General features: G+C 37.9%; 1 protein-coding gene across 5 annotated transcripts in view; it reads right to left on the bottom strand.

Moving 5' to 3' along the window:
• Positions 1-11,219: 11,219 nt before the first annotated feature.
• The window catches only part of LOC102214578 (ras/Rap GTPase-activating protein SynGAP-like), a 57,349-nt gene continuing 52,265 nt past the window's right edge, over positions 11,220-16,303 (bottom strand). For all 5 annotated transcript variants that reach the window (XM_005728512.1, XM_005728515.1, XM_005728513.1 and 2 more), the window contains one exon: positions 11,220-16,231. In XM_005728512.1, the coding sequence (XP_005728569.1) occupies positions 16,205-16,231 (27 nt within the window). In that variant the 3' untranslated portion in view covers positions 11,220-16,204. The remainder of the gene's footprint in view (positions 16,232-16,303) is intronic.

The raw sequence follows: 16,303 nt of genomic DNA, 5'->3' as shown, positions 1-16,303 counted from the left end.
ATATAGAGACAAGACGACGAGGCTCCAGTTACAGCAGTGCAAGTAAACAAAAATATATATAAGAAGTTTGATGATTTAAAGTCTCACACACAACCCGTGGAAAGGGGAGTGTTCGCCCAGGACGCCAAATAGGCTAGGACCGCCACTGTTTACAAGCAGTTATTTTGGGGCTGTTTTGTAGGTTTTAGCCACATGCACTGGTCCCAGTAGAACAGCAGCAATTTAGTGAATACCGTGTGCATTTCATTTTAATTATGTAAGAATCTCCAAGCTGCCCATTGCTTTCATTTTCAAACATATTGATTTAGTATCACTGAATTATAACTGAATGTTAATAAACCGCACTTATGGTGCTTTTTATTCCTTTTTTTCTCCTACTATCTGATCACTAATACAACTTTTTATGGTCACTACAATACCTCAAGTTTAGTTTTTAATTAGATTTTATTTTTCTTGGTATACTTTGCATTTATTGCCATCAATAGGATTAGGCTACTATATCTCATTAAATACTAAAGAAATAGAAAAACAACCTCAAGTAAAAGTAATAATCTGCAGGCTATTGAAGCCTCAAAGTAAATGTGGTCAGGCTGCATGTTGCTGGCTCAGGCATTTGACACTAGGGGACTCACTCAATCACGCTCTCATTTACATTTAGACTCAAGTTATCTGCTGTTTTCTCATTTTTACACAGGGTGGCGACAAAGCCATGTCTCATTCTGCCCACAGACCTTTGTGCTCCCTGAGGCAACTCAGCTGGCACGCTCAGAGATGGAGACACCATTGTGGTGTAGGTGGGATCCATACACTTAAATAGTCCTAGATTTATGGCACCACTGAGGCAACTGTGGGAATTAATAAGCAAATCCCATTGAACTACATTTAAGTGTATTTATCACATCTGGGTATCTGTTTTGTTTGTTTGACACTGGGAAGAGTGATTTATTACCATGTTTAGTTACTGCTTTGGAGGCCCGCCTGAAACACTCAGTTAGATAAATATTTTCAGATTTGGAAATACTCACATTCTTCCGATGATACAAGATCTGCAGGAAATTATCCGGAAATTTCAGGGGATTGCTTAAGCTTAGCTTAGTGCAATGTCTGCAAACAGGATGAAACTTTTAGCCTGGCTCTGGTAAATGTTAACAAAGACCATCTAACAGCTAAAGCTCAAATGATAGCACAGCATATAATCTTTCACAAAACCATAACCCAATGTTTTCAACATTTGTGTTTAATGCAGAACATAATAACTGCACAGCTTTGGAGATTGTTATAGACAAGCCCTGGACAATAACTAATATGCTATTTCAGTTTTTTCAAAATATTGTTTGCAAAGTTCTCACACAGCTCAGAATCCTCTTCTTTTGTCGCACTATTAAGATAAAGACCGGTCACTGAGGAAAGTACACAGGCTGGAACTAGCATGCAGTTCCTGAAAACCTGTTGCTGGCAGTAAAAACAGGAACACTGAGAGCTGCTTGTTTTGTTCAGCCAGTTTATGGCGATGCCTCAGCTTAGACAGAGCAGCATAAATCAATTTCCCCACTCTTCCGCTTTTTCCCACCTAATCTCATTTCGTAGGTCACTGCTGATGTCCCTTCCACTATCAACAATTTGTAACAAAGAGTCATCTCGTCTGCTCAATCTAATCTCCAAGCAATGACTCGGATATAAATAGAAGAAAAAACAAGAATACAAATTGGTGCTGTTGTACTTTTGTGTTCATAATCTTGTGCTCATAATCAATATGTCAAACACATTGTTACCTGTAGCCGCCTGGCAAAGATCCTTAGAGGAAGATTAATCATTCAAAGTTATAGGATTCTGTGGGAGAAATTCACAGGAAAATTGTAGCCTTTGGAGCTAAATCAAGAACTACCGTATGGTCTATATACTGTTGCTTTAGAAAAGAATAGCAAGTAAGAAATGTCTAAATGCTAAAATGTAGTAAAGCAAGAACTGAATAATTGAAATGTTATTACTTTTTTTCTCAAGAAATCTAAATGTGGATTTTATGTTTTATAAAATCTGTTATTCAGAAGTTTTTGTAGTAAAATTAATAAATCAATTTACAAATTAAAAGACAGTGTAAGAAAAAAATAAAGCATGTCTCAGTTCTTGCTTCTTTACTTTACAATCAATGTCTTTTGAAACCAGTCAAAGAACAATTACTCAATAAGTAAGTACTATAAATACTAAAGTGTAAGTGTATCTACTATGATACACTTGCATATATATGCAAGTTGGTGAAGACTCAGTGGTTTATCCTATCATCTTAAAGAATATTCCTTGCTCCACTTAGAATCAGGGTCATTTATGTCCATTTAGGTATATGTGGAGCTTCTGCAGTGTGACTTCGCGTGGAAGGGACGTTTCTTAGTGTTTCGAACTTTTTAGCTGATTCTGAATATGCAAACTGAAAGACAGAATGGGGTGGAGCTGCATGCACTCAGAGTGGGTTGCATGGACATTCTTGCTGTTGTCTGACACGATGCAACAGAGGCTACAAAAACCTGCTGAAGACCTGCCACCTTTTGATAGTCGGGTAAGATATAATTATGTAAATTTTATTTCTATTTATGAAGTCGTGGGTAAAAAACTTTACAACAAGCTAAACTGGATTATTACCGTAATCAAAGACACAGTCTTTGTGTTTTATTATACCCTTTTCAGTTGCAAGGTGGGATATAAATGTAAGCTTGGCACTGTGCCAGTGTTTCTAACTTTTCTTTAAAAGTAAAGTCCTCACAAGAACAGGGAAACGCGTTACATCTGTCTGCTTCTCTCCTGCTTCACATCAGCCAGCTGATTACAAATCCCCGTTCACACACGTTAAAGGACGGCTGTGCTGTGGCTTCGGCTATGTTCACATGTAAAACCAACGCTCATGGAGAAAGACCGAAGCTACAGTCACACTGTTAAACGTTAGTTATCGGTAAGGTAACTAACTTTTCCTCGTTTTCGACTTGACAACCTTCCAGTGTTGTGCCAAAAAGTATTTCCCGGCATTTCCCCCCAAAACTTAATGAATTTAAACGCTTGATTGAACGAAAATCTTTCAAACAAATCTCTTATGAATGATGTCGTGTCATTTTGAGCAAGAAGGACCATTCCTATCAAAAAGTGAAAGCTTTTTCTGGGCAAAGTGGCTGTTAGATATTATTTATGTATCCATCAAAAGTCTCACTGACATTAAAAGTTTATTTTTAAAGACAGATTTAGCCAAGAGGGCGACAGAAACTGTAGCAACTAAAACTCACAGTTCAATGATCATATTTTAATCGACAAAAAGCAAATCCAAGTTGATTATAATGTAAGTAAAATAATTTTTTGTATATATATATATAGCGAACACTTTCATTAATTCTTCACACTATTTACCAATATGATTATCTACCCTGATATAACATATTAGATCGAATGAAACACATAGAAAGATTGGAAATCAGGTGTTGGCAGGCAAAAAATGGAAAGAGGAGAATGAAGAGATGTCGTGTAGCAATACACACATTACAAAAAAAGGATAATGTTTTAAAAAGCATAGAAACACGTTGTGTTCGCCCCGCAGCTTGTAAAGGGGACAGCTTAAAAGATGGCAGATGTTTTTGTTTTTAAAGTCCCCTGTGGTGAAAAATTTTCTGGTTATCAAGAAAACTTAAAAAAAAAAAAAATAAACTTACGTTTTTAAAATGTTTAGATGCAAATGTGAAAATATTTATTTTACCCCGTATAACTCTGATAGCGATGCTCTGTAATGTTTGCCAACACAGATCACATGCTACAGCCTGTAGATTAGTGTGAAATCAAGCTACACAGAACATACGTTTCTGAACTTGGAAAAAAAACCCTGTGCATGCGAGACAGTTTACCTCTGCAGGTTGATGCCATGATTTTTCAAGTGAAAATGTTTTTAGATGATAATGTACTCGTATATATGTCTATGTAATTAAAGTACTCGAACAATTAATTCCTCTAAAGCTATAAGAAATTCACTCTAAAGCTAAACAACAACAAAAAATTAAATCCAGGAGTGTATTTTAATGTAAAAAAAACATTTCGATTCTTATGTTTTCCTTTTCGCTCACAAATAACAGGTCTCCAGGAGATCTGTTGATCTGTTACATAATGAAATGAAAAAAAATTACTGCGCTTGAAAAGTTGAAAAGAAATTTTATTAAAAAAATAAGAACTTATTTTTGTTTAAAAAGAAATCCTTGTTCATCCGAAGGGCTTTTCCGGCTTTGACCGTCTCAGGGTCCCAGTATATTCACATATTGAGGTCATCTCATGCTGCAGCTTAAAACTTGTAAAATTCAAAAGAAATATTTCTTCATCAAGCAACACTTGCAACACATCTGTTATCTCCAAGATAACTGATAAGTGATTTACTAATAAATCGAGCACTTATCGGGAATATAAGCAATGTGAATCTATTTGGCTGTTGTCAAAAAGAACTTTTATTTCATACAAGAATAACTGCGCCATTACAAACTAATTCTGGGGCTTTTCTGAACTCTGTGGCTAACACTTTAGTGTAATTTGTTTATCTGACAGAGCTAATCTACTTATTTGCTCATAAACTCCAGCGCCTATTATGCAGTAATAACTTCCTCTTTCCTTGCAGGGACCGATGATTGTCATCTAATAAACAGACTGCCAAGACTTACATTTTTAATTTATTGTAGTTAAAAAGAGGACAAGCGGACACATCTCGCCATCTTCAGGACAAACTTCACCTTCACTTTGACAAAATGTCAAACATTGACTTGCACAGACTTGAGCTCTACAAAAGCATCATGAGCAGTTGCGGTTCAGGCACATTCTGTAACAACTCTGAGCTGATTTTTCAAAATATGAGTATTTACAACTGGCTGGAGTTTCCTAATCCTCCCCACTGGCTAAGGATTGTCATCTCTGTGGTCTACTTTATTGTGGCTACAGCTGGAATACTGGGGAACTTGTTAGTAATGTTCCTCCTCTACTCTACTCACACCATCACCACAGGCAATATCAATTTCTTTGTTTTTAACTTAGCTGTGGCTCAGCTAATGTTTTCGCTGGCGTTACCATTTTGGGCTGTTGATACTGCGCTGGACTATAGCTGGCCCTTTGGCTTGGGCACATGTAAGGCCGTGTCCTTATTCACTGGGCTGAATGTGTTTGCTAGTTGCTTTTTCCTCACAGCTATGAGTTTGACTCGTTACTGCTATGTGGCAACTGCTCTCAAACCAGGCGCTTCCTTCTGCAGCAGATCCTGGACTTTCCCGCTGGCCACAGCTTTTATTTGGGCCGGAGCGCTCATTTTGGCCCTACCCCGAGCTGTGTTCGCAGAACTGAAAAATGTGGGCCTTGGCAACGACACAATATGCCTGCTCCGTTTCCCTGTTACAACATGGCTTGAAGTAAACCACCTCCTGCGAGTTGTGCTGGGATTTCTGCTGCCCTACACCATTATCATCCTCTCCTACCTGCTTCTGATGCGCTTCCTCTGTCGGCATAAACTGAAAGGCGGCAACTCTCGGCGAAAGACTGATATTTCAAAGTCGGTGGCAGTGGTGGTGTTCTCCTTCTGGGCCTGCTGGTTCCCATACAACATCCTCACGGTTTGGAGAGCCCTGATTCATTTTGACGTGGTTGATATCAGCCCCTCGTTCTACTCGGCTCAAGCGTACTTTTTCCCTCTGGCCAACTGTCTGGCTTTCACCAGCAGCTGCTTCAACCCCATCATCTACTGCCTGGTTAGAAAAGAGTACCGTGTGGCTCTCCTTAATGTGCTTTTCAAATTAAGTTTAGCCATTACGTCCAAGGTGCCCTATGGTATAAATTCTGAGGCGGGGTCAGGGCAAGCAGGCCAGCTGGGTATTCCAGTCAACAGCATTTTCAGCCACACGTCCCAAACTGACACGAGGAGATACGTCCCTCTGTCAACACTGCCAACTGTAACCTCCACGCTGTGAGGTCACAGAAACACTTACACCTTTATGAAACACGATGGAACAAGGATGGATGCTTTCCGAGGTTTCAGTGTGCAATACGAAGGTTTCCCATCTAAGATTGTGCAAGATACATATTTGAGATATGCTGTGTTACTAAAGCTGCACCGAAGCTTTTGTGTCTGCATGAAGCTTTGTGCTTTAGTCTGTAACACTTTGTAAAAATGTATTCACTAATTCAGTATAAATCTAATTAAAAGAGGTCCTGGTAGAGTGCACGCCCCATGTGTGGGGGCTGGGTCCTTCCCGGCTTCCGCCACCAGACCATTTGCAGCCTGTAACCTGTGTACTGTCTCCCCACTTTCCTGTCATGTAACTATCAGTATGTAATTAAGGCAAAAAGGGAGGAGATCCTTCCACTGCCTACATTGCTTTGCCAGGTTGATTGCTTAATCTACTAAAATGAAAACTGCTCAGCTGTATATGCAACTACACTCTCATATACTAAAGGGTTGAGACGTGATTCCTCGCTTAAAATGTCAAGCAACTCTTGCTCTTTTTTAGCATGTAAAACCGCCACCTGCAACAGCTTTCAGCAATCACACGGTAATTTCTCTAAGAATGGCTCTTTCTAGTGTCTTGTCCAATTTCTTTTCACTTGCATCTTCCAGTTGCTTGTACTATTTCTTAAAACACTATACAATAGTTTAAATCTTATGTGTAGATGTATTTGGAACAGTTAGTCAAAATTGTGATTGTGTTGGTTTTACACTGTGTGAGTCATTTGTTTGAATACAAATAAAAAATAAAATCCATCTTAATCTTAAACTCGTGAGTTTGTATTGTGTGTTTGCTCTTCACTCAAGTGGTCCAAATGATGAGGTGGGGAAACAAAATATTGAGCACATCACCAGTTTTCTAGGTTTTCTAATATATTTCTAAATATGAGATTTACATCAAATTCACACCAGATGTCAGTAACAACCCATCCATTCCACACATGCAAAGAAATCACACATGGCAGATCTTGTAAGGTGATGGGAGCAGGCTTGTTTTTCCAGCACATCCTATACTCAAAAACTGACACACTACTGACTGTAGTGTGGGGGAATTTGTAGGCCCATCATCTTGGCCATTTTTGCACATTTTGTGATTTGTTTTTGGGTGAAATGTGTATATCTCAGGAGAAATTTGCTCTGTTGTTTTTCAGTTCACCTGTCAAATATGGCTGATTTCTGTGTCTCACTTCCTCACTCTCTCGAAAGAAGGATAAAAATGAATATGTGTGATTAGTGGTCATAAAGCAGTCTGACACTGGAGTACGCCACTAGATGGCACTATTGTTTTATCTTTAAAACCAGATGAGGCCCAAACTCACAGCATACTAACATTGATATTTCAGAGGAGGCTGTTATCCAGTGAAAATATAAATTTAGTATTTTTTTAAAAATACTTTTTTCAAAGATAGGAAAATATGCTAATTTACTGTCTTGTCTCTTTAACATGTAACAGGTTAGCTTAATAAAAGTAACGGCCTGTTTTACTAATGAAGAAAAGTGTTGATTAAACAAGTAAGGAATAATGCAGTAATAGTGTTACGGTCACTCTGTGGAAGACAGCAGTTGAACAATGCAGCATGACAACAATGTTTGCAACCATGTGCAGTGTACTTGCTTTCAAAGATGGGGACTAGGTGCATGACCAGTTGCAGACAGTTGGCTCTTTAAAGCAACTTTGGTGTTCAACATGTTGATAAAGGGGGTAGTAAGACCGATTCATGTCTGATATCACTTTGCAATTAAATGGGCCAAATGGGGTCAAGTTGGCATCTACGTGCAATCTGTTTGTGATAATGCGGTGATTAAGTGAGATAAATCTGCAAAAATCAGAAATCTGTTGCCATCTGTCGATGTCTACATAGCGAAATCTACCTTTAACAGAAATTCACATTAACTGCTGCCACTCAGAGCCAGACCTTCAAGCTCAAAGGGGGAGCTTGGATTGAAAGTGACTGGACTTGTTTAAGTTAAAGAAGTCTTCGCAAGCTCCTTAGAGTACTATGACCTGGATGACAGAGAACCTGCACAGACATGTCCTCCACAAATAGTGACTTAGTTGTTACAGGATGGCAATTTAAGAGCAAAATGGCATAGGCACTGGGAAACCTTGCTGTTATATAGGAGTATAACCAGAAAACCACCAGTCTGCAACTAGCTGAGTTGAGCACCCTGTTTAGATGCCTTGGGGCAACTGTTGTTGGGATTTGGTGCTATATAAATAAAACTGAACTGAATTGAAGTTATTGGAAAACCTTTGTCAATCTGTCTGACAGTGATTTTGGTCAGTCTGAGTTGGACCATGGCCTCACTTCACGGTTCCTTGGAAACAAGTAGCCTGACACCAGGTGAAATGTGCAATCGCTAGGCAACCAACACTTTATTTTTTCTCTCAGTTGCGAGGAAGTTACCATCCTTTTTTTGTTTTTACTTTAATGTGACTGAGGCATTAGAGGTGTGGATTTTATTTCTTTCAGACTGAGCCTGGCTAGCTGCATTTCTCCTCCTCCTAATTGTCCACTTTCCCCTGATTTACGTTTAACACACAGACACGAGAGTGATTTTAATGTAAGGACAAGAAAGCAGGAGAATACTGAAATATCGAGCTATTCCCTTAAGATGCTACATTGAGTCCATTACCTTCTGCATTTAGCTAATCCTCAAGAATGGCCTCAGAAATCCTCATGGTTTTAATTGTATTTTATAAAGCAACTTACCCCGATAAGTAGCTTATGCACGAATTATTTCTGTCAGTTTTTAACAATGCATAGAGAAGTCATCATAAAAAAGGAGAACTCTCTGTGTTTTCACATTTAAATGAGCTTTATTGACATTGAAAAACATGACTCAATTCACCATGAAGGTGTGGGCTTCTGCAGACATATAAGTGTGGCAATAATTAGCATAAATATATTACAAGCCAACGGGACTTGTGAAGGAGTTGCTGAGAGGAAACCGAAAGAGCAGCAGAAGCTGTGAAACTGATTCACCTTCATTTTCTTGCAGGGTACCAGACATTTGGTTATCTGCAGTCCTTTGGCATCATGCAGATCTCTGATGGAGAGCAGCTGACATCCCATTACCCACTCAGCCATTGAAATGACAAGGGAAAATGCTAAGCCAGGTTGTTACTTGAGGGGATGGATTATGATTAGCCTAGTTGTGACACAAGGAATCTGCGAGTTTGCAGAGGACAAGTTCTGTTGTAGTGCTTTTTGACTGAAAATACTTTGGTCTTTATTCCTTTGTAATGACAAAGAAGCTGGCGAAGCTTCTGGCAGTATATCTGAAAGTTTAAAGCATTAAGAGGTATACATTTGGGAGGTATTATAGCAGCTTGAGTAGCATCAGTAAATATAGATCGACTTTGAGGCCAAGCTTGTCAACATTGGAAGATTTTATGACTTTGCTGAATGCGAAACTAAAATGTTGTTATTGTGGTATTGCACCAAATAAAACACTGAACTCTCATTGTAATTATCTTATACTGTGTCATACCACAGCTGCAGGCAGTTGGCTTAGCACAAAGACTGAAAATAAAAAGCAGCAGCTGGGTCTGCCTAGTACCTCCTTCAGCTGAAAAGCTAATTGATATGTTATATTTGTTTAATTCATACAAAAATTCATTTGTACAATACTATTTTTCATTTTTTTAGAACTTCATTGATTGCCTGGCACCACCAGTCTTTGTGTTGTATAATAGAACCCAGTTTTCCCAATAACGGAATAAGTGCGCTTCCTAATTTGTAACACTTTTTCTTTAAGAGAAGCATTTGTTTATTCATTTAGCTCCTTACTTGACTACTTTAGGGCATCAAAACAAGATGAAACCATCTGGAATTTTATCGCCCTCTAAAGATGCCACAAAAAACATGTTTAGCACACACATTCAGCAGCATCCAAAATTATCAGGGGTTTGATATCGTTTTTCTTATGTTTATATTAATTCTCCATGTAACTCTGTGTTTGGACTCTCCTGGTGAAACATTTGGCTCTTTTTAGAAGCAACACGGCTGCTGAGAGTGAACCAAAACAGTAAAGCTGTTCAATAGAGAGTAGAGCTATTGGTTGATATTCTCTGTGGGCTTGTCCTTCTGGATGACCTCTTTCACATTTCCCTTAGACATTTTGCCTGTTTTTACTATGAAATATTGATTGGTACAGCTGTCAAGTTCATTTACTGAATCTTAATTTTGCTTATTTAAGACAAGAAATGGATTCAGACAGAGGACTGGCACCTCCTCTACAATGAGTGGGAGACTAAGAATGATCTGGGGCTGTGCGTGTGGATTTTTAATCAACTGCTTTACTGAAAAGCTCAGAAAATGTACCCCAGGCTGTCCCCATAAAAGTCTCACAGTGACTTTTCTGTCTTTTCAAATGTGCTTTTATGGTTCTTAGATATTGAATCTTACAATTCTCCAAATTGAGCGCACAGTCAATTTCAGTATACATATCAGACGTGAATTCAGGGTTTTTTATGTAGCACCAAACAACAACAACAGTTGCTTCAATAAATTTTCTAAAGTAAAAACTCTGCAGTTTTGGAGAGAAAACCCCAAAAATCAGACAATCTCCTAGGAGAAACACTTGGTGACGGTGGGAAAGAAAAACTTCTGGTAGAACCAGTTTCAGGGAAAAGAGAAGAGAGAAAAAAAGCACGGGGAGACTGAATAAAACATCCACAGAGAAGATACCGCTTAATGACATGCAGCAGTGGTATATAAACCACCATGTTTATGAAGTTTTTAGGGTCAAATACCGTAACCTCGTTTTTGTCTAAATTTAGAAGTAGGAAATTAGTGGCCATCCAGGCCTTTACATTTTCAAGACACCATAATTTAATTAACCAATTTGCGTTATCTGCCTTAACAGATAAATAAAATTGGGTATCATCTGGCTAGCAAAGAAAATATATGCAACATTTCAGATAATACTGCCTAAGGAATGTATGCATAATGTAAAAAGGAGTGGTCCCAGCATAGAACCATGTGGAACTCCATGGGCAACTTTCATGTGTTAAGAAGATTCCCCATTAAGGTGGTTGGGATCAAACGTGTTACAGTTCAGTTTAAAAGTAACTTACTCAAGTACTTTAAATAACAGATTCTTGATTAGGGATTTAATAATTTATTTAAATCACTCAGAAAAATCACCTGAAAAATGAATACATTCCCTTTGTTCAAACAAAACAAATCATATCAATCAAGTATACTTACACTAATAATAATAATAATTACAAGCGCAATCATACCTACAATAACTACCATTATAAATAAAACTACCAACATTAAACATCCACCACACAACATCAGGGGACTGGAGGGTATGGCTTATCAATGGGGCATGGCTTATTTCAAAAGAAATGTCAAGTAAATTAAGGTATTACATCCACTAGGCCTAATTCAAGTCAGAAATCCCACTGACTCTATATTTGTGACACATTAGGTCAATTGTGCAGAATAATAGCTGCCAAGAAAAATATTTTGCTTCATTCTAAAATGCTATACATCCATTTTAGAAACATAAATATATTGATGTTAAGTACCCTTATTTAAAATATACAACATATATAATCTCATTTATTATCATTTATTATCTTGTGTAGCTCCAGCAAAGCGGCAGTTATTCTCCCTTGGGTCAACAAAGGTTCATACGTCTAAAATATGTCATGATTATGTAAAGATAAAGCACTTCTTCAGTAGCATCTTATATAATATTCCTCATCAAGTCTTGTTACAGTGGGGCATTTGTCACATTTTTTTTATTTGGACCAAGAAAATAAACTCCTCTTCCTCTTATGTAACAAACGCTAAAAGGGAAGGTGTAAATTAAACTATTTGTAAGAATGAGATGAGAGCAGAGAGCCAGCCCAGATAAAAGCAGAGCGGTTGCTTTAGCGTTAGCACAAACCCCTCATTTAATGCGCTCTTTGAACTTTGTGTTGCTTCGGCGTTGAAATTTGTAGTTCGCTATTCTGTGCGTCAAATCTCTGTGTTCCTCATAACACCTGAGAGTCAAATACCTGGAACACGCTCAATCTCATCCCACGATTCAAAAAACATTAGTATGACTGCAATGCTAATGGCACTTAAATACAATAGCAAACAGGACAGACTTTAGAAACGGTCCTGCGATGGCAACGGTTTCATACAGGAAATCCAAAAATAGAATTAAGCAATTAAACAAGCAAAATTATAACTAGTTTGTTAGCAGTAGCTTTAAAATAAAAGGAGGATTTTTAGCTTAATGGAATAAAGTACCCTCTCAGGTAACGTTACGAAACAGAAAAACAACCTTAGATTTCAAAGGGAGATGAGGGGAGGATTTCAGAGGTAGCACACTGTACCACTGCAGCTAATACAGAGAAAGTTTTCAATAATACATGGGTATACCATTTTATATATATATATATATATATATATATATATATTCTTTAAAAACATTTTTCGCAGATTATGGATTGCAGCTTCTTGTAAAGTGAAAACAGAAGTGCAGTATAACATTTCAAAATACTGTATTGCAATGCAGGCCAGATAAATAAACGTATATTTCCAAAAGAAGACTGCTTAAAACTGCAATCCAGCATTTGTTGAAAGCACCACTGCTAGTTTGGTTACACAAAGTAGGCGAGCTATTAAGACGAATCTCTTGTCGTATTTCATCTGGAGCAAAAATGAACTTAATCAGCTGTCGTCCCACGAACGCAGCCGCAGCGCTGCAGTTTCTGGATTGCAGCATTAAGAGTTAGAATAATATAAGAATCAAATTCTTTTTTTAAACCACAACTTCAACATGCCTGAAGGCCTACCCTTGATTCGAATACATTTTACATATAAGAATAGATATACATGAAGCTATTTTATACAGTTCTGGTAACATAAACATTTAACTTTGTATCATTGATATTTATCTTGAAATAAAATGTCTTTTTAAAGGCAAAGAGGTTAGGATAAATTATATCAACCATGAAATTTGCAATGTAAATGTTTCTAACATACAGAGTTAACCAACACACTGCTTATTAATTCATCACCTGACTACAAAAAGAAAAAGACATTTAATATACAAAGTTTACAGCTTTTTGTATTGGCATTGTTATTTTGGGCCCTGTGGCACAGACTGTAAGGCAGTCAAATCCTATGCACATATACTACATATCCCTGCTTGTAAACGTCTTATTGTTCAGTTGGTTTCACTGTGTCCTCTCTCGTTTCTCGGATTTCTGACCATTTCTCACTATACTCCCATGTTGTATAATGCAAAAGGCTGAATGCCACACTCTTCTGGAAAAAAGCAGAAGAGTCAGCAGGTTGGATTAAAAAAGATGCCTTCCAATTAGAAAGCCGTGTCAAAGTAGTTTTCTTTTTTTTGTAAATTTTGTTTTTTGTACATCAGTATATCTGACAGCAAACCGACTTGCTCGTCCTTGCATTTAAAAAGCACATGCAGAACTGTTGCACACCTATGCTTCAGAGACATTAAACACAACAGATGAGTAACTCACTACTTGTTATATAAGATTTGCGTCCGGGTGCACGTCTCGTTTTAAGACCATGTTTGTTAAATTTTCTTTATTTATATTTCACTTTTCAAACCAGGGTTACAAAGTGTCAAGCAGCAAAATCAACACAAAAAAAACCACATTAAAAAAAAAGATACACATAAAAAAAAAATACCAGGCATGATAGGCTGGTTTAGGCCAAGTTAGAACCACTATGCTCAATGAAATATTCCTAAAGCCTAAGGTGATGCTTTCAAATGGACATTTTGCATCGCTAAGAGCAAAAAGAAAAACCCAAAATAAATCCAGTTTACTTTGTAAGAGAAGCATCAGCCTAACACTGTTTGATAATCTCATCATGAAAACGGTTGCTGGTTAATTTTGTTAGTTCACTGAATTGCTCATTATTGCAGTTCTACTTGAAAAGAGCACACAGGCAATTAAGGTAACCAATTAAGCTCCTATGAGGTCAGGAAAACTGTGACGAGCTGTGTTAGTGTTATCTTTTCAAGACATTTCTGAAAACATATCATAAACAACAAGAAATTAAGTAGTAACATGACTTAGGATCTGCTGGAAGTTAGCACAACAAACGTCCCAGACCTTTAGGCTGTTTCCGTCTTTATTAAATGTGGGGAGAGGTTAACCTTTGGACCATTAAGTTATAGATCACTTTCTTTAAAATGGTAAACTAAGGCATCGGCCTTGGCCAGGGGAGTTAGGTAGTTATTAGGAAGGAAAAACTGTCATGTCTCCAGTCCCAGTTTGTAGCACAAACCCTGGGAGTCTTCAAAGACCTGTGTTTCAAAGCAGGATTTAGCCTCATCCAGGTAACTTGAGGCTTTGCCCTGGATTTCATTATTACAAAAGGTGCTAGACTTTTAACCCGTGTACATCACCTTGGCAACTTCTGCTGCTGACCTGCAGTCCAGAGCAGGTTATCTTTGAGATCAGAGATCAACAAATACAAAATCAGTAAAGTATCAACCAATTCACTATTCCTGGAAGATCCCTCAGAGCACCTATTTGTACTTGTGGACTTTATACCAAATTATATTTTAATATTTGTTGCTCTTAGACCCTTGAACACCAGCTGCAGGAATAAAAGCTAAAACCATCCTGTAAGCAACAATATTGATTTAATGGCGTATCTATCAGATTTCCCTGTGACTCAGTGACAGAGCACTGATACTGCTTCAGATAGGTTCAACTTTCTAAATACAGCAGGTCTTTCCAGCCTCACTGAAAAAAGCACTTAAAGCGTACACACATTCATGCACTGCTTTTAACACTACTCTACAGCGCCTTTCTACTGTTTTGTCTGCAGCTCTGTTGCTTTACATCTGTATTGTGTTTAGCTCTTCATATTTTTCTAATATTATAGTTTTGCTTACTTTTGTAAAATCAGTCGCTCTGCTGCTAGTGGTCTCATGGCTGCTAATGCCACCCCTTTAACGTAAACGTAGCTAGACGGATAAACTCTGGGTGAACTTATTAAGTTGATAACCACCTTGATGTGACCGCTGAGCCTGACTGCAAATGTTAGGGTAAGTGAAGCCAGATATCCTGGGTATGCTTAACTTGCTCCGTAGCACAGGACTTGGTTCAAGCACAGATGGCATCACTGACAGGATCACTTTCTCTGATCAGCCAAAGCCCCTCCAGACACACCAAGAAGGCTAACTAGTTCTCTCACACTGTATAAAACTGGTGAAGTGCATCTTTAAACCAAATGTTTACATTCTCCCATAATTTTTCTTTAATGCTGCGTTGAAACACTTTGTAGCACTGTTTTGAAATGTTAGATTTACTGTAGTTTATCACAATTATCACTATTAATAATACTATAAAGTTAATTTAAGCTTATTTTTGTAAAGTATTCGCCGTTATTGCAAAGATTTTAGTAGCTTTACGAAATAATTTTTCTGTACACTGAAAGTCAAGGCTTTACACTGCGTGCCAGGACAAAGTAAACCAACGAGAAGATTCAGATTGTACTTAAACACTTAAGGTGACTGTAGGACTTGTTTGGCATCTTTTTAGATGGAATGCATGGACTAAAAAGGATGCAAAAAATCATGATAACCACCTTTTCTTTTTTTAGTGAAAATACTTTTGCAATGACAATATTTTACTATATGATTTCACCAGAGCCAAATAGTAAAATATGTCTTTGCTTGGGCCCTGCATCAGAGGATAACAGCTGGCAAATGATTCGACGCCTGTCGCTCGTCACAGGCGTCACCATGAAGGGATATTGTGCTTATAAAAAGCCTATTTTACATTTTGTCTGCAGCCACCTTAGCGAGAAGAAACCGTGCTGCGTGTAGGAGGGAACACCGTGAGCACATCTTTATCCCCCAGAGTTTTGCACACCTCTTCTTACTTTTTTCCCCGATTAAATAAAGAAACTCAGTAGGTATAGTATTGCCATTGTTGTGGCACTGGCTCATAAGAAGATTCACTTCCCACATTGGTCCTCGTGCTAAGCTGATTGTCAAGTTCTGGTACAGGCTAAGTTTGAATATGTGCAAGATTTTTTTTTTTTGTCATTATTTATTTAAGAATGTGAGTTGACGCCTCCAGTAGTCCTGCTGGATCCACTGCAGAGCTTTGTCTTGATGGGGGTTGTTAGAGAAGGGTCTGAGTCAGTCTTCTTACACTGAAGTGACCATCATGAACTCTGGTCACTTTGGAACTGGCAGTCAGGATCCATATCCCTGGCTGATAGACTAAAGGGAGAGAAAAAGGGTCAAATTACTACTTTTCTTCATTTAAATCTTCATGAGGGTGGGAAATAGGAT

The sequence above is a fragment of the Pundamilia nyererei genome, unplaced genomic scaffold, assembly GCF_000239375.1.
Source record: "Pundamilia nyererei isolate P.nyererei 1_Seehausen unplaced genomic scaffold, PunNye1.0 scaffold00028, whole genome shotgun sequence".
Taxonomy (NCBI): domain Eukaryota; kingdom Metazoa; phylum Chordata; class Actinopteri; order Cichliformes; family Cichlidae; genus Pundamilia; species Pundamilia nyererei.
Note: the sequence above shows the minus strand (reverse complement) of the source record. Positions and strands in the feature narration are given on the sequence as shown.